At 39.2% G+C, this 23564-nt stretch overlaps 1 protein-coding gene across 4 annotated transcripts in view; it reads left to right on the top strand.

Annotated features, from left to right (window-relative positions):
- Positions 1-23564, top strand: part of BBS9 (Bardet-Biedl syndrome 9) — a 426494-nt gene that overhangs the window by 322369 nt on the left and 80561 nt on the right. For all 4 annotated transcript variants that reach the window (XM_036897491.2, XM_036897488.2, XM_036897492.2 and 1 more), the window contains one exon: positions 23377-23559. In XM_036897491.2, coding sequence (XP_036753386.2) covers positions 23377-23559 — 183 coding nt within the window. The remainder of the gene's footprint in view (positions 1-23376; positions 23560-23564) is intronic.

Here is a 23564-nt window from a genome sequence, read left to right on the forward strand (position 1 = left end):
GGACATATGCCAAGGGTTCATTGTAATTCATTGGTATCCCCATTTCTTAAACAGTACTTTGTCCAGATTCTATTTTTTTTTCAGATAAGCTATTGATTTTATATTCTTTAATTGTAAATTAGTTGAATAATAGGTCTCAGTTTGGAGAATTTCAATTAAGAATATCTGAATGTTAGTTCTTTATTCTTTCAGTATACTGACAGCTAACATATTGTATCTTACATTTTACTAAAAACTATTACATACATTATTTTAATTGTTCTTTATAATAATTCTGTGAGGCAAGCTAGTGTTACTTTGCTAATTTGTACATTAGAAAAACTAGAATTGTGTAGAAAATTAGAATGATTTTTCTGAGCTTAACAGCAAAACTGGCACTCAAACTGTTAAGTCAAAGGTCTGTGTTCTTTAGGCAGGTTTATGCTGCTGAAAGAGGCAACCCGGGCCACTTCTTTTCCCCTTTCAACCCCACATTCTGGACCCCTTCATCTCAGCAATGCTAGCCAGAATGGCCAGGTGATGTGTCTGGGCCTCTGCCCATTATGACATGTTGTTCTCAATCATCAGGGAACCCCTTCTGCCCATTCGTGCTATATGCCAATTACTATTCAGAGGTGGCCCTGGTAGCCATTCAGGTGAAAAGGGGAATTCTCAGGGGAGGTCTTTTTCATTTTCTCTAGAAATGTCAGTATACTTGCCCATCCTGTCCCTTTTAACCTGACGATAACATGTCAATCTAATGTCCTAATAACAGCCTGGTGATAACAGGGAAAATGATTATTTTCATTAATGTAAGAAAGAGGTGGTAGACTGTAAACTATACATGAAACTGCTATACAAGTTGTAAAACTGACAGTGAAGAAAATTACTAAGTTTCTGAGGAAATGGAAAATCAAAACAAAGCCTATGATCCTGTTTTACAGAGACTTACCACTGCCAACTTCAAGATCTCTTCCTCCAGCTAACTACACCTGGGCCCCCATATCAATTTCTTTTTATGCGACATCTTTGTTTCCCCTTTCTTCTGCCAGAATGGATTTCTGACATCCTTGAAGTTTTGTGGTGAACCATTCCCCAATAATGTGTATAATTTTTCATAATATTGTTTTTTTAATCATCAAATCAATTTTTCTAAAGACTGCTAAACACTACTTTCCAAAGGTGTTTTTTAGGAGAATTAAAATATGGCTGCAGGCTAAAACTCTAGAGAGCTGAAACAAAGAACTATTTCCTGAGGGTTCACAGCTAAACTGAGATCATTCCCATCACTAATGTATCCCTGAGGTTGCCAAGGTGGTATTCTATCCCCAGATTTAAGATTTCTCTTCAGAATGGTTGGTGTGATACCTGTTATTTTATCCAAATTCAGCTTGTTATCACATTTTTGGATATTAATACCAGGAATTTAAACAGAAAGTGGCTGTGTGAATCAGTTACTTGTGTGATGAGAATCTTTTTATTTTGTTATTCTTTGAAAATGGACTCAGATTTCTGGTAAACGGACTCTATTGGAAGATTCCGATTTAAATGGTGACACCTGTTGGATTTAGTCAACGTGAGTTATTTTTAAAACTAGCTTGTAACCTATACTTCCCTCCTCAGATAGTCCATTTCAACTACTTAGAAGGAAGAAAAAAATATGTTTTGGCTTTAGAGGGATCTCTCCTCCAATCAAATCCAAACTTGGACATTTCAAGAAAAGATTTCATTTTAATATATACCACATTTACTTGCTTGGGCTTACAGATTGTTTTTCTTTTTTCTTTTGCCGAGGCAGACATTTTATGTTTTTGTTATATTTTTCTGCCTGTTTTGTTTTTGTTTGTATTTTTTGTTTTGGCAGAGAAACTTTAAATTAGAATGTTAATGCCATAACTGAGACCGTCATAGATTCTTTTCTTTTCTACTTACTTCTAGTCTGTACTAGTAATGCAAATAGATATTTACTATCTTTAGACTAAGTTTTGTAGTTCAAGATCACTTTGAAAATCGTCATTAAAAATTATTTTTGTGATTGTGAAAAATGTCACTATCTCACAAAATGTTTATTAATTACCCACTCCCCCATTTCAGCCACCCACAGAGCCACATTTATTCTTCCACGAAGGTCAGTATAGCACTTAGTGCATGCTCAGTTGATGTTTGTTGAATAGGTTGCATAAACATATATATTTTATTTTTTATTAGGGTAAATCAGCCAGCCTCTAGTCATACGAAATATACTTTATTACCATCCCAGAATGCATATTTTTTCATTGAGATCATATAAAAAGCAGAATTAAATCAAAAAAAGAAAAATTTGCAGAAGTAAATTTTCTGGCTCCAGAGAGCTCTAGAGTTCTATAGAAGCAGTGTGCGTAGTGAAGGAGCCTGGCTTTGTGGCTGGACAGGCCTGGGTTTGAATCTGGCCCCATGTTTATGGGCAGCCAATCTTTTAAGCCTTTCAGGCCTCAGTTTCATCATGGCCAAAGTGAATCTAACAACTGTGCAACACAATTCTGTAACGGACATCATATGAAAGAACTCAGGCTTGGCCTACAGTTGGTGCCACTAGGAAGTGCAGAGGAAGCTCCGGGGACCTGTGTGAAAATCTGAGTGAGTGCCCCGCAAGGGGCAGCCAGGGCTCTTGGATCTGTCATATTCTGGTGACTATATAAAGACCCTGGCATCAGTGGGGCATAATCCCAAACAAAACACCAAGCAAAAACAAATTAATGTATTCTGAGATGTTAATTTTAAGACACATTATTGACTTATCACTTTGAAGATAAAAAGTAAAGCTAGCACATTAAATAAACACAGACATGGTAACAAACATTCTGATTTGGAAAACATTAAAATGTGTGTGTGGGTGTGCACACGTGCACACCTAACAAGCAAAATGTATTATGGAGTTAAGGAAATGTTCTATTTTCTGGGCAACTGGTATGCTAGGTACGAGCTGTACTTCTGAGAGAAGCTTCTAATAGTAGTATTAAGCCAGTATATGACTGGTCTAGGATATACCGTGTAGAGTTTATTTCAGTTCTGTTCAGGCATTTGTTGTTCCATGCTATGTGTTAGACTCTGTACTGGATGCTAGAAGCACAGTATTAAATAAGGCAAAACACAGTCCCTGCCTTCACAGAACTTAAACAAGTAATTTTTAATGTGATGCATATAATGGAAAGGAACATACAGGGTGCATTGAGAGAGTAAGATATGGGAATTATGCTATATACTTTGGCAAGTAACATATATAACTTATGTGCTAAGTCAATCCCATGAACAGATGCAGAAATTACTGGGACTGACTCTCTCAGGGTCAAACAACAGTCAGGGATGGGACAAGACCAAAGCCCAGATTTGGATTTAATCATTTGTGTGTGAATGATTTCTGCTTTTCCATACCCATTGTAGTTGTTTTATGTTTGAAAAGTTGGTGATGATTGTAGGGAGTACAAAAATCTAAATGACTACAGGGCCAGGCAGGTAACAATGCTGTAGATGGAAGACAGTAAGGAGTGACTGAGGACTCATGGGTGTTTTCCTGAACCAAAGGCATTCAGACATTCAAAAGTGGATTTATTTAAAAGAAAGGACAACAAAAAAGGAATCTGTGGGTACTTCATCCCCAAGAACTCAGGTTGGTGGGGAGGGCTGTTTGTAGTTTTTTCTCATACTAAACTCAACCCTATAGTCATTTGTATAGTACTCATAATCTAGCATAGGGATGTGTATGTGTGCGTGCGTGTGCACTCATCTTTCAGGATACAGTGTGGTACGCTGGGAAATGCCTAGTTTGAATCGAGGCAGTGCTATGTGATTTTGAACTAGTATAACTTTAATGAACCTTGTTTTCTTCATCAGTCAAAAATAATAATTATCTAGAGGGGTTGTTGAAAGGTTTAGGAATAATATACATGGCATTCACAGGACTGTGATTGGCACATAGTGGACACACAGTAAGCAGCACCTGTTGTTTTTGTTAATATATTTGTTTTCCTTGCTCAACTGTTAGTTCTTGGCAGGCAGGTCTTAAATCACATACATCCCCATCGCTTAGCACAGACTTGACACTGCATACTAGATTTACCAATTTGGACATGCACAACTCTTAAATTCTTTTCAGTAATGATAGCCATCAAAAAGCTTGAGATGGATGAGAATGGCTATTTCCATGCACCTTTTCTCCCTGGTTATAATGAAAGTGAGTCATGTCAAATTTTGTCACACAGGAAGACATTTATTAAGTAAGCATTTATAATCATGGAACAATTCATACAGCTTGAACTGTAGGCTGGGTGAAGGCTCAACTCTATGTCTTTTAGTTACTAGAATACCACCATTCTGGAAAGGTCACTTGAGACAGATAGAAAAATAATCCAAGGCCCAGATCCACAGGCTCTCATAATGGGCATCAGGTAGCTGGAAATCTCCAAAGACAAGACACAGGATTGTTTAGGCTCAAGCCTTGGACCATATGCCTTCACTGTCTTCCTGGACCTCGTTCATGCAAAGAAGAGTATTAATGTAAAAATTTTCAGCCAATTCATGTATCTTCAATATCATTAATTTTGCCTATGAATCGAACACCCACAATGCTGATTATCAAACATCTGATCTCACCAGCCAAAACCTATTTCTGACATTCATTTCAATAATTAGAAAGTCTCAGGGGTTGCTGGAGACACCAATAGCATAAGTGCTAATGGTAGACCTTTAGCTTGTGAGTTTTGCTTCTGATTAGCATTAGCTATTTTGAGCACAAACATAGACTCTTGAGCAGTGATTCTCTACCAGGGTGATTTTGTCCCCACTAAGACATCTGGCAATGTCTGGAGACATTTTTTTTTTTTTTTAAATAATTATTTTTTATTGAAGGGTAGTTGACACACAGTATTACATTACATGAGTTTCAAGTGTACAACACAGTGGTAGAACATTTATATACATAATTCTAGGTTCCAGCTATCACCCTACCAGGCTGTTACAATATCTTGACTATATTCCTTATGCTATACATTACATCCCGGTTACTAATTTATTTTACCATTGGAAGTCTGTCCTTTTTTTTTTTTTTTTTGTGAGGGCATCTCTCATATTTATTGATCAAATGGTTGTTAACGACAATAAAATTCTGTATAGGGGAGTCAATGCTCAATGCACAATCATTAATCCACCCCAAGCCTAATTTTTGTCAGTCTCCAATCTTCTGAGGCATAACAAACAAGTTTTTACATGTAGAACAAATTCTTACATAATGAATAAGTTACATAGTGAACAGTACAAGGGCAGTCATCACAGAAACTTTCGGTTTTGCTCATGCATTATGAACTCTAAACAGTCAGTTCAAATATGAATACTCATTTGGTTTTTATACTTGATTTATATGTGGATACCACTTTTCTCTCTTTATTATTATTATTTTTAATAAAATGCTGAAGTGGTAGGTAGATACAAGATAAAGGTAGAAAACATAGTTTAGTGTTGTAAGAGAGCACATGTAGATGATCAGGTGTGTGCCTGTAGACTATGTGTTAATCCAAGCTAGACCAGGGCAATAAAACATCCACGTATGCAGAACATTTCTCTCACAACGGGGGGGTGAGGTTCTAAGCCTCACCTCTGTTGATCCCCAATTTCTCACCTGATGGCCCCCCTGCGACTGTGCCTGTCTTAGGTTGTTCCTCCCTTGAGGAATCTTACCCGTCTCTGGCTAACCAGTCATCTTCCGGGGCCATACAGGGAAATGTGAAGTTGGTGACTGAGAGAGAAGCCTTATTGTTTGAAAAAGTTAGCTTTTTACTTCTTTGCATATTTATGCCCTGTGGCTTCTATGCCCAGCATTTGTCTTAAGGTATCTTTACCACTTGGAAGAATTATGATACTCGGTAAATTTGATATGAGGCACGAATTCTATTTAAGGGTTGTAATTAGGAAGGAAGAAGAAAAGCTATAGAAGTAGCAGGCGGAAGAAAACATGGGAAGATTGATTATTTCTTTGATATATCTTCTTGTAGAGTAACTTCAGCATGTACAGGTTTTAAGCTACTACTTAAATTGCACACACACATTAACATAATAGGAGTATAGTTACATAACCAAAGCATATCTGTAATTACCAGCCATCTCCAGTGAAACCAAGAAAACCAGTTAGGCACCTTAGGCATTTGTGAATGATTTGTGAAATCTATGATATGGTGGATATTGTCCAACTGAACTTGAACAGTCTGAGAGAAATCAGACAAATTAAAACAACCCATTCCTGGGGATTGTTCACATGCCATATGTTCTTTTAACAGTAAATAGTTTGTAGTTGTAAGACTTTGGAGCGCTACAATTTGCACTTCTCCAAATTCTTGGTTGAGTTCCAACAGTATAGATCCAGTCCAATTTTGTTGTTTTACTGTATGCACAGGCCAGCTTAGATATCTCCTTCCTCATTCCCATGGCAAGTCCAGGAACTGGTGGGATGAGTGCATCTACAGCTGTAGCAGTGCGTAGATCTTTGTTGGGGTTTTTTGATGATCATCTTCTGGCATGAGTCTTCCAGAGAGTGCAGATGTTGGAAGTTCTTTTTCATATCATATCTTAGTTCATTTTCGGGGTAGCCCAATTAGGCTTTGATCCTCTGTATAAACACAAACAGACCCTTTGCCTACATTTTTATATGCCCTTTATACCCTTGTGTAGAACTCATTGGAGGTTACCACACAGGAACTGCCCTTTCTTTGTTTCTTTTTGTTTTGTTTTGTTTTTGGTATCACTAATCTACACTTACATGACGAATATTATGTTTACTAGGCTCTCCCCTATACCAGGTCTCCCCTATAAACCCCTTTACAGTCACTGTCCATCAGCATAGCAAAATGTTGTAGAATCACTACTTGCCTTCTCTGTGTTGTACAGCCATCCCTTTTCTCCTACCCCCCCATGTATGTTAATCTTAATACCCCCCTACTTCTCCCCCCCTTATCCCTCCCTACCCACCCATCCTCCCCAGTCCCTTTCCCTTTGGTACCTGTTAGTCCATTCTTGAGTTCTGTGATTCTGCTGCTGTTTTGTTCCTTCAGTTTTTCGTTTGTTCTTATATTCCACAGATAAGTGAAATCATACGGTATTTCTCTTTCTCCGCTTGGCTTGTTTCACTGAGCATAATACCCTCCAGCTCCATCCATGTTGCTGCAAATGATTGGATTTGCCCTTTTCTTATGGCTGAGTAGTATTCCATTGTGTATATGTACCACATCTTCTTTATCCATTCATCTATTGATGGACATTTAGGTTGCTTCCAATTCTTGGCTATTGTAAATAGTGCTGCACTAAACATAGGGGTGTATCTGTGTTTCTCAAACTTGATTGCTGCGTTCTTAGGGTAAATTCCTAGGAGTGGAATTCCTGGGTCAAATGGTAAGTCTGTTTTGAGCATTTTGATGTACCTCCATACTGCTTTCCACAATGGTTGAACTAACTTACATTCCCACCAGCAGTGTAGGAGGGTTCCCCTTTCTCCACAGCCTCGCCAACATTTGTTGTTGTTTGTCTTTTGGATGGCAGCCATCCTTACTGGTGTGAGGTGATACCTCATTTTAGTTTTAATTTGCATTTCTCTGATAATTAGCGATGTGGAGCATCTTTTCATGTGTCTGTTGGCCATCTGTATTTCTTTTTTGGAGAACTGTCTCTTCAGTTCCTCTGCCCATTTTTTAATTGGGTTATTTGTTTTTTGTTTGTTGAGGCGTGAGAGCTCCTTATATATTCTGGACGTCAAGCCTTTATCGGATGTGTCATTTTCAAATATTTTCTCCCATACTGTAGGGATCCTTCTTGTTCTATTGATGGTGTCTTTTGCTGTACAGAAGCTTTTCAGCTTAATATAGTCCCACTTACTCATTTTTGCTGTTGTTTTCCTTGCCCGGGGAGATATGTTCAAGAAGAGGTCACTCATGTTTATGTCTAAGAGGTTTGTGCCTATGTTTTCTTCCAAGAGTTTAATGGTTTCATGGCTTACATTCAGGTCTTTGATCCATTTTGAGTTTACTTTTGTATATGGGGTTAGACAATGGTCCAGTTTCATTCTCCTACATGTAGCTGTCCAGTTTTGCCAGCACCACCTGTTGAAGAGACTGTCATTTTGCCATTGTATGTCCATAGCTCCTTTATCAAATATTAATTGACCATATATGTCTGGGTTAATGTCTGGATTCTCTAGTCTGTTCCATTGGTCTGTGGCTCTGCTCTTGTGCCAGTACCAAATTGTCTTGATTACTATGGCTTTATAGTAGAGCTTGAAGTTGGGGAGTGAGATCCCCCCTACTTTATTCTTCTTTCTCAGGATTGCTTTGGCTATTCGGGGTCTTTGGTGTTTCCATATGAATTTTTGAATTATTTGTTCCAGTTCATTGAAGAATGTTGCTGGTAGTTTGATAGGGATTGCATCAAATCTGTATATTGCTTTGGGCAGGATGGCCATTTTGACGATATTAATTCTTCCTAGCCACGAGCATGGGATGAGTTTCCATCTGTTAGTGTCCCCTTTAATTTCTCTTAAGAGTGACTTGTAGTTTTCAGAGTATAAGTCTTTCACTTCTTTGGTTAGGTTTATTCCTAGGTATTTACTTTTTTTTGATGCAATTGTGAATGGAGTTGTTTTCCTGATTTCTCTTTCTGTTGGTTCATTGTTAGTATATAGGAAAGCCACAGATTTCTGTGTGTTGATTTTGTATCCTGCAACTTTGCTGTATTCCGATATCAGTTCTAGTAGTTTTGGGGTGGAGTCTTTAGGGTTTTTTATGTACAGTATCATGTCATCTGCAAATAGTGACAGTTTAACTTCTTCTTTACCAATCTGGATTCCTTGTATTTCTTTATTTTGTCTGATTGCCGTAGCTAGGACCTCCAGTACTATGTTAAATAACAGTGGAGAGAGTGGGCATCCCTGTCTAGTTCCCGATCTCAGCGGAAATGCTTTCAGCTTCTCGCTGTTCAATATAATGTTGGCTGTGGGTTTATCATAGATGGCCTTTATTATGTTGAGGTACTTGCCCTCTATTCCCATTTTGCTGAGAGTTTTTAACATGAATGGATGTTGAACTTTGTCAAATGCTTTTTCAGCATCTATGGAGATGATCATGTGGTTTTTGTCTTTCTTTTTGTTGATGTGGTGGATGATGTTGATGGACTTTCGAATGTTGTACCATCCTTGCATCCCTGGGATGAATCCCACTTGGTCATGGTGTATGATCCTTTTGATGTATTTTTGAATTTGGTTTGCTAATATTTTGTTGAGTATTTTTGCATCTACGTTCATCAGGGATATTGGTCTGTAGTTTTCTTTTTTGGTGGGGTCTTTGCCTGGTTTTGGTATTAGGGTGATGTTAGCTTCATAGAATGAGTTTGGGAGTATCCCCTCCTCCTCTATTTTTTGGAAAACTTTAAGGAGAATGGGTATTATGTCTTCCCTGTATGTCTGATAAAATTCTGAGGTAAATCCATCTGGCCCGGGGGTTTTGTTCTTTGGTAGTTTTTTGATTACCTCTTCAATTTCGTTGCTGGTAATTGGTCTGTTTAGATTTTCTGTTTCTTCCTGGGTCAATCTTGGAAGGTTATATTTTTCTAGGAAGTTGTCCATTTCTCCTAGGTTTCCCAGCTTGTTAGCATATAGGTTTTCATAGTATTCTCCAATAATTCTTTGCATTTCCGTGGGGTCCGTCGTGATTTTTCCTTTCTCATTTCTGATACTGTTGATTTGTGTTGACTCTCTTTTCTTCTTAATAAGTCTGGCTAGAGGCTTATCTATTTTGTTTATTTTCTCGAAGAACCAGCTCTTGGTTTCATTGATTTTTGCTATTGTTTTATTCTTCTCAATTTTATTTATTTCTTCTCTGATCTTTATTATGTCCCTCCTTCTGCTGACCTTAGGCCTCATCTGTTCTTCTTTTTCCAATTTCGATAATTGTGATGTTAGACCATTCATTTGGGATTGCTCTTCCTTTTTTAAATATGCTTGGATTGCTATATACTTTCCTCTTAAGACTGCTTTTGCTGTGTCCCACAGAAGTTGGGGCTTAGTGTTGTTGTTGTCATTTGTTTCCATATATTGCTGGATCTCCATTTTGATTTGGTCATTGATCCATTGATTATTTAGGAGCGTGTTGTTAAGCCTCCATGTGTTTGTGTGCCTCTTTGCTTTCTTTGTACAGTTTATTTCTAGTTTTATGCCTTTGTGGTCTGAAAAGTTGGTTGGTAGGATTTCAATTTTTTGGAATTTTCTGAGGCTCTTTTTGTGGCCTAGTATGTGGTCTATTCTGGAGAATGTTCCATGTGCACTTGAGAAGAATGTATATCCCGCTGCTTTTGGATGTAGAGTTCTATAGATGTCTATTAGGTCCATCTGCTCTACTGTGTTGTTCAGTGCTTCCGTGTCCTTACTTATTTTCTGCCCAGTGGATCTATCCTTTGGGGTGAGTGTTGTGTTGAAGTCTCCTAGAATGAATGCATTGCAGTCTATATCCCCCTTTAGTTCTGTTAGTATTTGTTTCACATATGCTGGTCCTCCTGTGTTGGGTGCATATATATTTAGAATGGTTATATCCTCTTGTTTGACTGAGCCCTTTATCATTATGTAGTGTCCTTCTTTATCTCTTGTTACTTTCTTTGTTTTGAAGTCTATTTTGTCTGATATTAGTACTGCAACCCCTGCTTTCTTCTCACTGTTGTTTGCTTGAAATATGTTTTTCCATCCCTTGACTTTTAGTCTGTACATGTCTTTGGGTTTGAGGTGAGTTTCTTGTAAGCAGCATATAGATGGGTCTTGCTTTTTTATCCATTCTGTTACTCTGTGTCTTTTGATTGGTGCATTCAACCCATTAACATTTAGGGTGACTATTGAAAGATATGTACTTATTGCCATTGCAGGCTTTAAATTCGTGGTTACCAAAGGTTCAAGGTTAGCCTCTTTAGTATCTTACTGCCTAACTTAGCTCGCTTATTGAGCTGTTATATACACTGTCTGGAGATTCTTTTCTTCTCTCCCTTCTTGTTCCTCCTCCTCGATTCTTCATATGTTGAGTGTTTTGTGCTGTGCTCCTTCTAGGAGTGCTCCCATCTAGAGCAGTCCCTGTAAGGTGTTCTGTAGAGGTGGTTTGTGGAAAGCAAATTCCCTCAGCTTTTGTTTGTCTGGGAATTGTTTAATCCCACCGTCATATTTGAATGATAGTCGTGCTGGATACAGTATCCTTGGTTCAAGGCCCTTCTGTTTCATTGTATTAAATATATCATGCCATTCTCTTCTGGCCTGTAGGGTTTCTGTTGAGAAATCTGACGTTAGCCTGATGGGTTTCCCTTTATAGGTGACCTTTTTCTCTCTAGCTGCCTTTAACACTCTTTCCTTGTCCTTGATCTTTGCCATTTTAATTATTATGTGTCTTGGTGTTGCCCTTCTTGGATCCTTTCTGTTGGGGGTTCTGTGTATTTCCGTGGTCTGTTTGATTACTTCCTCCCCCAGTGTGGGGAAGTTTTCAGCAATTATTTCTTCTAAGATACTTTCCATCTCTTTTCCCCTCTCTTATTCTTCTGGGACCCCTATAATACGGATATTGTTCCTTTTAGATTGGTCACACAGTTCTCTTAATATTGTTTCATTCCTGGAGATCCTTTTGTCTCTCTCTAGGTCAGCTTCTATGCGTTCCTGTTCTCTGATTTCAATTCCATCAATGGCCTCTTGCATTCTATCCATTCTGCTTATAAACCCTTCCAGAGTTTGTTTCATTTCTGCGATCTCCTTTCTGGCATCTGTGATCTCTTTCCGGACTTCATCCCATTTTTCTTGCGTATTTCTCTGCATCTCTGTCAGCATGTTTATGATTCTTATTTTGAATTCTTTGTCAGGAAGACTGGTTAGGTCTGTCTCCTTCTCTGGAGTTGTCTCTGTGATCTTTGTCTGCCTGTAGCTTTGCCTTTTCATGGTGATAGGAATAGTCTGCAGAACTGGGACGAGTGACGGCTGGAAGGACTTCCTTTCTTGTTGGTTTGTGGCCCTCCTCTCCTGGGAGAACAGCGGCCTCTAGTGGCTTGTGATGCGCGGCTGCGCGCAGACAGGGTTTCTGCTTCCTGCCCGGCTGCTATGGAGTTAATCTCCGCTGTTGCTGTGGGCGTGGCCTGGCTCGGGCAGCTACTCCAAAATGGTGGAGTCGCGTTGGAGCAGGAGCTGCTGGGAGGCTATTTATCTCCGTAAGGGGCCTCCCTGCTCCCTGTAGCCCAGGGGTTAGGGTGCCCAGAGATCCCGGGTTCCCTACCTCTGGATTAAGTGTCTCACCCTGCCCCTTTAAGACTTCCAAAAAGCACCCGCCAAAACAAAACAACGACCACAAAAAAAAAACAAGAAAAAAAATTTGTTTAATTAAAAAAAAAAAAAAATTTTTAATTAAAAAAAAAAAGGTGGTCGTTTCTTTTTTCTTTATTCTCCGGTGCCAGCCTCAGGCCTCTGCTCACCGGTCTTTCTGCCCTGTTTCCCTAGTATTGGGGTCCCTGTCCCTTTAAGACTTCCAAAAAGCGCTCGCCAAAACAAAACAGCAAAAAAGCAAAAAAAAAAAAAAATGGTCGCGTGCTTTTCTTATGCCCTCAGTCGCCCAGCCTCCAGTGCCTGCTCACTGTTCTTGCTGCCCTGTTTTCCCAGTATCGAGGGCCCTGCACTCTGGCCCGAATGGCTGGGGCTGGGTGTTCGGCAGCCCTGGGCTCCGTCTCCCTCCCGCTCTGCCTGCTCTTCTCCCGCCGGGAGCTGGGGGGAAGGGCGCTCGGCTCCCGCGGGACCGGGGCTTGTATCTTACCCCCTTCGCGAGGCGCTGGGTTCTCTCAGGTGTGGATGTGGTCTGGATATTGTCCTGTGTCCTCTGATCTTTATTCTAGGAAGGGTTGTCTTTGTTATATTTTCATAGATATATGTTGTTTTGGGAGGAGATTTCCGCTGCTCTACTCACGCCGCCATCTTCCGCCCCTCTCCCTGGAGACATTTTTAATTGTCACAATTAGAGGGAGGCTGCTATTGACATCTAGTGTGTAGAATCCAGAGATGCTGCTAAAGTTTCAACAGTGCTCAGGGCAGTCCCCCACAACAAAGAATTATCTGGCCCCCAAAATCATTAATGAGGAGGTAGAGAAGTTCTGCTCTAGGGTGTAGCTTAAGCTGACTCATATACTCACATCATATGACCTTTTGTATGGTGATGCATTTTGAAATTAAATTGCAGATGCTTACCACATAAACTTAGCAGTGAAGAATTAAACAAACAATAATTCATTATAATGTAACACAAATGGGAGGTACGAATTTAGAGCCTAGTTATTTACTAACCTATGGTAGACCTAATAAATAATATAGCCTATAAAAACTTTTCAAAAATGGTAGACCTTGGTCTTGTTCCCCTGAAATGTAGGAGTGGGCTTCTATTGCTCAAATAGTGTTCCTGTAAGTTGTCATCTTAATGGACACTCTTGTGCTACTGAGTTACTAGGCTTTTTAATTTACTTCAATATGACAAATAGGCATTGAATGCCTGCCATGAGCCAGAGACTGTAGGAGGGGTACAGCAAACAATAAAACAGTCTCTGTCCTGGAGGAGTTTACAACACAGTGGGAGCCAGGCAGAATATGTCTTCAGTAAGGCCACTTCCAATTATAATGTCCCAACAGCCTATGACTGTAGAAATACCCTCAATTTACCCTTGTTTCACTACACATGACACCAGGCAGCTTCACTTCTTGCTTTTTGTGTTATTGCCATGTGGTCCAAGCCATATTGGCCTGTACATGTCTTGCTAAAGTACTACCAGATAGTAGCGATATAACTATGTATTTATCTAAAAAAGCAAAAATAAATAAGCACAGGAGTTCGAGAGAAATAGACTCTGAAAAACTAGATGTTCTAAAAGGAGATTCATAGAATGAAAAGACTCAACAGTTTCATTTTATTGTGAAAAATGTCACATTCATTTCTTAAACTCTGGAATGAAGGAAATAATCGATAGGTGATCAGCACGGCTGGCATCTCCAGTTTCCCTTTTTGCCTTTTTAGGTAGATACCAGCATGTCTTAGTTGATCACATGTAGTAATGTGTCTTAGCATTCACTGCCTTAGCTAAGGAATGCTCTTAGAACACCAAGCCAACGGCCCACTCTCTCCATCATTTCTCTTCATTGGAGATGGCACTCAAGGCTGTGTGGGTGGCTGCATAATTACCAACATGTCTACATGTAGGAATGCGGCCTGAAATATTCTAAACTTAGAAACTATTTGGATCAGGCCTTGTGAATGTTGTTTTTGGACAGTGATAACTGTGGCATTCTTCAGGGTTTGTAAAATGAGCTAGGACATTGCCAACCACAGCTTCCAGCTTTAACAGTGATCTGCTCAGTGAGTAACCATGGTTGGGAGAGCCTTCATTCTTCTTTTTACAACTTGGTACCATTAATTATTATTCTTTAAATTGGGGTTTCACTTGACTATAAGTAGACAATTTTATGGAAAGAGGTAAAAATTTGGTCAGCCAGAGGGTGGGGGCACAGGTAAAAATATAATCAGGTTTGATTGAGATCAGTTGTATTTTTAGCATCATTATTAGCCAAGTGTTGGTGTTCATTGCCTTTCAGCTGATTAAGTTACATGCCTATTTGGTGAATAAACTTTGTAGAAATAGCAAAATTTGTCTCTATGTCACTTATAAATGATTTATTGTCTTTCTCATTTAATATTCTTATGTATCAATGGTATATATTTTTTAAGTCCCAGCCAAAGTCTATATTCCAGCACTGCCTACCTTTCATATTCTTCTGGGCAGAGCTCTAAAAAAAGAAAAAAAAGATTTCTATAGTATATAGTGTAAAGAAATTTCCCAGGAATAATTTGTTTCTCTAAAACCAGTTTTATATGAATTTGAAAGGCATTTGGCAAGTGTAGATTGATGTCAAGAAAACTATAATCCTATACCAAATAAACCATCACGACTTCTGAGAGTCATAATGGCCATTCCTTGGTGTTCCCGAGCATGAGGTGATTTAGCCAATTAGCAGGTCTCTTTTTATAAAGACAGCTGAAGTTTTTACTGAATAGGTACACTTTTCCTGTTGTTTTAATAGCTACCCAAAATGGTGACCTGGTTAAAACTGTATTCTAATCCTGAATTTGGTTTAGGAATTTCAGCTAAATATACATTGTAGGGGAAATCGTAGGTTTTTACTCCATGTGAGGTGCAATAGAGTGTAATTCAGTACCCTGTCCTGTTTATACAAAATAACTGAGTGGCAGAAGTAGCTAAGAATTATATTGTTGCTCTGCCTTTGAGTTAAAATCCCAGGGTTCTCTTCTATCTAGTTGAAGGTTCAGCACATAGATAATGAAACACTTCTTACATGCTTTTGTGACATTTAAATCATCTCTGTGCCCTTTCTCTTTTCATTTTGAGCCTTATATCATTGTTTTTGGAGAAAGAACAATTCTTTTGGATACAGATTGGCTATTTTCAGCCAAAGTAAAAGTTTACACCTGGCCAACATTTTCTTCCTTATGCCTTTGCCACAGTGAAGTCTGCAGCAAGTGCCATCACAACATCCTTGAGTGAGAAGTATGCCCTGTTTGTTGTCTGCTTTCAGATCTCCCCTAGGCTGCAAGTGTGTCTTTCTAACCAAAGATCAGCCATGTAGAGAATAAATTAATTTCTGTAGTCATTAGAGCTGTTTGTGGCTTGGTGTTAGGCAGCTGTGGCCAAAGGTGAACCAGAGAGAATTTTAAAAAAGCAGATGACAGATATATTGAGGTAGATCTGTTGTTTCCATGTGATGTTACTTGGGTTCTGTTCCAATTGGGAGCCTGGCGATACTTGATGGAGTGTGTCTAGGATTTAAGATTAGTTCAGTGTGGTTGCTAGTTGTGCTGGATTGTTAGGTGGGCTGACTGAGGTTCATCAGCTCAGCCGGCATTTGTGCAGCACACATTGTGTACCAAGTCTGGAAGACTGAGGGCTTGTTGGGGACTTAGCAGTTGCTCTTATTACACTGAAATTTTCTGGGATTGGTATGAGTTTTGTTTTCCCTCTGTCTTCTCATAGTGTACTTCATAAACATTTTATTCAAATCACTAAATTTTCTAGCATTTTCAATAAGGTACAAAAGAAAATCAAACAATGTCTTATACCCTGATGAATAAGCCTCAGAGGATTTCTAGAGAACATGTCATACCAGGCAGACATGGTGTGTGTGTGTGTGTGTTTTAATATAATTGCTAAACAGGAGTAAGAAAGGGAATCCAATACATGTAACTACGTAGCTTTTAGAAATATGTTTGGTGCGAGATCTCATGACATTTCACTTTGAAATTTGGCTAAACTTGGCCACAAAATGACCACTGTCCCATTGAGTGACCACATGGTGATGGCCAGGGAACATTGCAGTGTGACCGGCTGGTCTGCATCACTTAGGAGGTGATAGTTGGTAGTGTGCCTTAAGTCTCAGGAGAAATATCTTCCTTTTTCAATGTCATTGTTAAGCTAGCAGAAAAAGTAAAATTTACCAGGTGTTATGAAATTGAAAGGAGCCCTCAACTATAGGGAGTATTGGAAGTACTAACCAGGAGCGGACACATTAGAAATGAATAGAAGGGTTGTTAACTAGCTTTTATTGAGTATCATTTATAGGTGAGAAAACTAAGTCTGAGAGAGAAAAAGTAGCCAAAGGTTGTACAGCTAGTAAGTAGTATTACCAGTATTCATACTTAGATCTAATTGACTCAAAGTCACCTCATTATTCCATCCTCCAGAATGTTGTTAATCCCCAATTGCAATATGGCGTAGCCATTAATATATCGAGATGGTTGCTTAAAGGTGCCTTTATTTGTGTTAATTTATCTACCTTAAATGAATTATACTTTCACGATACTTTTTCCTTTTCTTATTATTTTTAACAACTTTACTGAGATATTATTTACATACATACAATTCACCCATTTAAAATGTACAACTTAATGATTTTTTTGCATATTCATAGGATTGTGCAACCATCACCACAATCTAATTTTAGAACATTTTCATCCCCCCTTAAAGAAACCCCATGTGTAGTAGCAGTCACTTTCCATTCCCTTCTGTCCACCACCCACCTGCAACCCTAAGAACTAATCTACTTACTGTGTTTATAGTTTTGCCTATTGTGAACATTTCATATAAATGGAATAATACAACATATGGTCCTTTGTGACTGGCTTCTTAACTTAGCGTAATGTTTGTAAGGTTCATCCATAGTAGCATGTGTAAGTACTCTATTTCTTTTTATGGCCAAATACTATTCCATTATGTGGATAGGCCACGTTTAGTTATTCCATTACTCAGTTGTTGGACATTTGGTTGTTTCTACTTCTGGGTCATTATAAATCATTCTGCTATAAACATTTGCAAGCGAGCTTTTGAGAGGACATGTATTTTGGTTTCTCTTGGCATAAACCTAGAGGTGGAATTGCTGGTCATATGGTAACTCAGTGTTTAACTTTTTGAGGAACTGCCAAACTGTTTTCCAAAGTGTCTGTATCATATCACATTACCACTGACAATATATGAGGGTTCTGATTTTTCCACATCCTTGCCAGCACTTGGTATTGTCCATATTTTTACTTCTCTCTTTAATTCTCATAATCCTAAGAATTAACCAAAAACATATTCTTACTGTTATTTTATAGGTTAAAAACCACACCAAATCAACAATCATTGAACGAGAAACCCAGTATGTGTAAATGGAGGTGAAGAAGTGGCATAGATAGTTCAAAACAACAAATCATCCCAAAGTAATTTAAGGTTTTTCAGTCTGATACTTATGGTTAGTTGAATGGTACAGATCCTATTTCCCATCCCTACATTTTAAAGGTGATGAAACTAGAGCCCAGAAAAGGGCTAAATTGAATACTGACATAAAGCTGCTTGTTAGAGAAGCCAGGATTAGAAGCTCCATCTCCAGGCCATTGCTTGTTACAGCACAGCCTATTGCATTCTGCCATAGGGGATGCATAAACTCATCCACATCATTGGAACTCCATTTGCTTAACTCATTCATCCACGCTAGCCCTTTTTAAAATAAACTTCATTAATTTGCATGGAGTATTGGAAGGTCAGCAAAGCTCAACTCTCCCATTGGGAAGTTCCTGATACAATTTGTTGCAAATATTGCCTATGATGAAAGGGATGTACAGACAGAAAACGGATGTGGGCAGTGTCGCTCGGTCACATTTCTTGGGGTCAGATTGCTTGGGTATGAATTCTGGCTCTGCTGCTTCCTAACTGCTTGACCCTTTTTGTAATTCTGTTTCCTTATTTTTTAAGTGGGGGCAATACCTCGTAGAATTGCTCTGAGAATGAGATTAGGTAAACCCTGTAAGGAGGTTAGCACAGTGCCTGGCATCTAGAAAGCCCTTAGTAAATGTTGACAATTATTATTATGCAGCATCAATTTGCTCAGACCACTGACAATGTTGTAATCTGAGATTTATAGAAAGCAAATGAATCATCTCTTTTAAAAAGGAGCTCCATGCACAGAACAGGCCTAGAAAATAGCTGTTTTCTAAAGTCTTCATAAGTTTAAATTAACTTCTCAACTTTTACAAATTATGAGCTAATTTCCTTTATACTGTAACTTTGGGCAGAAACCAGCCTGGAAGTTTCAATTCAAGTTGACTTCATGTTTGAAGGCCCAACAATGGCAAATCTTAATTAGAGTAATTTGCCTGTTATGGATGGAATATATTAGTAGGGTTTTTTCCTTAGTGTCTTTGTTTGATTATCAAGATAAAAACCCACTGTTTTTTTTTTTTTATGGGGCCAACTGTATATATTTGTGTCCCAGTGCAGAAGAAAGGGCATGTGATGGGGAATTAGGAGACAGGCTTGGAATCCTGGCCCTTCTTTGCCCTAGTTCATGATCCTAGGCAGTGTGCTATCTGAGCACCTGAGCTCATCAGAGCTCTTAAGCTTCTGTTCCCTCATCTGGAAGTGGGCACGAGGGGATCAACAACTGCTGTCTCAGAGGATAGTCATGAGGACCAAAAGGTAATGTGGGTATAACAGCACTAGCACAGTTCCTGGCCCACAGTTGGGGCTCAGTAAATGGTGGATAAACAGCAATGGAGTGGGGTTCTGTGTGCCACACCTGAGATTTGGAGGCAGATTTGATGGTGAGTTTAGGTGAAGAGATTGGATGCATCTGTGTTCACACAGTATGATTCATGTCTACCCTGCTGTAGCTGCTGCTTTCCTGTAACCAATTTTAGAGACTATCTTGGCAGCTGGAAGTATTTGGGATTAATTTCACACTCACTTTATGAGCTGAGCATTTTCTTGCAAGCAGCTCCCTTGGCCTCTGCCTCATTACTTTGGCATCAGCTGATATGGCAGTTGGACAGAGATGTCCTTTGGGGTCTCCATTTTATTTGGAAACCTTCAATTAAAAAAAAAAAAAACAAAGGCCATCAACACATTGTACTTGAAGTTGTTAGCATTTATTGTTTCCTCAATCCGTTCCTTTCTGTAGTTCTGTTGAACACCAGGGAACACACATTTTGCACAGCCAGTGATGAGCCCTGAAAAAATCACTCTCCCTCAAATTTAAGCCCTAGCAGCTGGTTGGCCTCATTTTTCAGTTCCAGGTGAGCTATGAGATCCTCTAGGCCTCGGTCAGACAGATCTACATCTTGATGCATCTAGTTTTTCCAGCCCTTTTTTCACTATGTTAATTCTGCTAAATTCATTTGGCTCTCTTGGAGAACAAAGTAAACTTGGCTGTTACATGTAAAACTAAATTGAGAACATGGAGATCTGTTTAGTATTTCATGCTGGCCAGTAGGTCAGGAAGATTTTCCTTGGGGGTAATTTACATAAGGAATTGTTTATCCCATTTCTTTCCAACTTCTGTGGCCATTTGGGGATAGCAGAATCTTTTCACAATGGCATAGAAGTATATTCAGAGAGACTGAAACGTAGAGAAATGGTGCTTCTCCCAGATTGATGTATTTTGGGCCTTGCTCAGGAAAGATCCTGTGGCTTGGGCTGCTCTCTCACTGAGAAGTCATTCTTCCACCACAGCTGTGTTTAGCAAGTTGGGTGGGTCCATGAACTGACATGCTATTACACTTAGTAAGAATTTTCCCTTGATAGTGAGGAACGTGCATAAAAGCATCACTTAAGCTCCAGCAAATGCCCCAAATGTTACTGTGATCTGATTGATAGCTGTTTAGGGTGCAGCCTCTGTCAGGTAGCACTCACATTCAGACTATTCCATGGCTCCCCAGTGCCTATGGCATTCAGCACAGGCATTCCACCTTGACATTCTGGTTCCTCTGTAGCAGTTGCCCCAAATTATCCTTTTTGTCTCATCAAGTGCTATTTCCAAACTGGAATATTTGCTCCTTTCTGAACAAACAGCTTCTGCTTTTTTGCTTTAATGCATTTGCTCAAGTTATTTCCTTCACTTTTAAAGTCCCCTTACCCTTACCCAATATCTATTCTTGAGGATGAATATCAGCTACTTCTTCTCAGTGGAGTGCTGGTAAATATTTAACAACTGGCTGTCTGGGGAGGATGGGGGTGAGTGGGATGCATGGCTTTGTGTATTTGTATATTTCCATGTTGTCAGTACTTCTACCACAGTTGACTTCAAGCTACTAATGTGAGGTCACTAAATGCTGAGTCGGGAAGAAATGGCCAGTAGTCCAGCATTGCAGAGTGTTTCCAATGTACAGATACAGTAGGCATACATAACCTACAGGGCCTTGATTGTAGTACAATAATTAAGAAGTAGTGAGTTTGGAGTATTTTCCTTTCTTCAGTGGTCTCTCTTTCACGCTTTCTGAGGGTGTTTTTATTTTCTACTTAATGACATTCCAAGTAAAGAAAAATAAAAAATTTAAATTGTTAGCATGAATTCTACCATTAATCTTTATATTGTGCAATGCCAGTTTTAAATGCAAATATAAGAGCATTTAACTCTATGAGTTAATGAGCATGTCTCCTCTGCTCCTGTGCATGCTCCATTATCCCATTGGGTTCACTTATAAGACACAAATTCAAAAATAAAATTAATAAGAATTTCAAGACAGAGACAACAGGGCATTGCCAAGCATGTAGCCCTTCTAAGCAGAGGCACAGTTGGCATTCCCTGGATACAGGACTGGCAAATTCCTTACAACTGCTGAGCCTCAGAGGCCTCATCTGTGAAACAGAGATTATGCCAGCTAAGCCACAATGGACGTGGGAGGACTGAAGGCACTGATATCTGTATGGCACAGAGCAGGATGCTTGGCATGCAGTCTATGCTAAATTAATTGGAAGGCTTATTATTAACATAATTATCATAATGTTGATGGTGTTCTCCTTTATAATCTATAAGGTCTTCCCTACATTGTCAACATTTTCCTCCTCGACCTATTTTCCTTTCTGCATTATAAACTCTTTGGAGGTAGAGATTAGATCTGTTGCCATTGAATTCCCTATAGTGCTTCCTGCAAATTTTTGCATGTCCCTGGCACTCAGGAGGTGCTTATGACCTTGATCTTTGTATGATTTGGACTTACTGACAATAAGCATCTGTGTCATAATATGATGGTCCCCACCATGAGGCTTAATTGGTAACATTCACAGGAAGAAAAAGAATATAAACTTAGACTTTAACAGGAGTCAGTTGTAATCATGGTGAGGGTGGGGAAAGCAGATGATTCCAGGTGTTTTGGTTTAAGGAAAGTGGCCTCTCTCTGTCTCTTCAAGGGACTTCTTGAAGTAATGGGAAGGGATGAGTTCCAAGCCTCATTTGAGTAAAAGAGGCCCCAGGGATATTAACTCTGGCCTATAATAATTTGTCCCATTGCTAACTTCTTTCACACTTACTTTCTGTTCTGCACAATTAGGACATTATTACAGTAATGTTTCTTTCCACTAATTGGTTGTGTATATGCTTCCTGTCCAACATATTATAAGATCCTCATGGGCTATAAGATATCATGTACTTCTTTTGAATGCAAATGAAAAGTAGCATGGTACTAGGCACATAGTAAGCAACGTACTTTATTGTAGTGCTGACCTTGATCCAAACTGCCAGGGTTCCCTGGAGAGCTGAATGTGAATTACAATTGCCTTTTATAACTCCTGCAAGCCCTCAGCCGACTGGCAAAGAATCCTGGTAGCCCAGCAGTGTCAGGCAAGGACCTTCATTTGCTTTGTCTTTCTGTACCTTACACCTCTTTTCCAATGTCTCCCAGACACTCTGAGGACTGTGCCCCTATAGTCCCTGTTCTGCCATGGAACTTAGGAAACCACACAGCTGTAGACTCTACTTGTTTGAATGATGATTTCTTAACAAACCTTTGGACCAGTTGTCCCTAAGCCATGAAATATTACTGAATGGTCATCTGTGCTAGGCTTCTGAAACTCATCTCAGCTCTAGTCCCTCAAGCTGGCAGGCACTTGTAGAAAGGATCTCACATTGCCCTGGCTTTTGCTATTTCTGTTTTGGGGGCTGTCAGATGCCTCGAGCCTGTGGGCCAGTCAGTTCATTATTTTTAATGAGCGCAAAATTCACCGAGACATTAAAATAAAATAAAACGCCAGTGGGCAGTCTTGGATGTTCCATCCAATTGTTGCTTTAGTTCTTTTTTCCACAGGATTATTCAAGAGGATGAAAAAAAAAGGCCAATCCTACTCACTCCTGCCAATTTTGTCCTAACTAGGTTTGGCATTGTAAAGCTAGCACACCCTGAACATTCTTTTTTCTTTAAGGTCCCGGTGGGCTGCTGCCGAACATTTCTGTTAAAAATGACATTACTTGACTGATCAAATGTTTGAACGTTATCTATTTTTTGGACAGAATAAAGACGTATTGGATATCCCAATACCATGGAGCATATCAAGAATAACAATCAGAGGAAAGGAAGACAGCTATTTTCAGAAAAGGATGTACTGAAGTTATTTTAAAACACAAGGCAAATGCAGTTATTTTGATAAGAATTTTTAAAATTGATCAATCTGTAGCTATTACTAAAGACTGTTATAACTGTATTAGAGGTTACTTATATTATCATATATTGTAGGAGGTCAGTCGATGGTGAAGCAGACACTGAACAATGGTCCCCATTAAGCTGATTTCGTGGGTATTTTCATCTTCTGGCCATATGGATTTGAAATTACTTTGGACTCTTTTTTTAAAGAAGGAAGTGAACAGATGAATGATAACTCTTTTATTACTCAACATAGCTTGTGTTTGTGGAAGACAAAGTTCATCAAGTTGTTTTAAAGAAAAACAAGAGTGTGCCAAATGTAATTTGTTGAGGGCTCAAGCATTGTGAAATTATGCCTAACTGACGTTTGTAATTTTTGCAGGTAATCGCTCTAGCAGATGCAGTGGAGGAAAACCAGGACAATCTGTTCCAGTCATTCACCAGGCTGACAAGTGCCACCCATTTGGTGATCCTGCTGATCGGGCTGTGGCAGAAGCTTAGTGCTGACCAGATCGCTATTCTGGAAGCGGCATTTTTGCCACTGCAGCGGGATACTCAGGAGTTGGTAAG

Source organism: Manis pentadactyla, chromosome 7 (assembly GCF_030020395.1).
Source record: "Manis pentadactyla isolate mManPen7 chromosome 7, mManPen7.hap1, whole genome shotgun sequence".
Lineage (NCBI taxonomy): Eukaryota > Metazoa > Chordata > Mammalia > Pholidota > Manidae > Manis > Manis pentadactyla.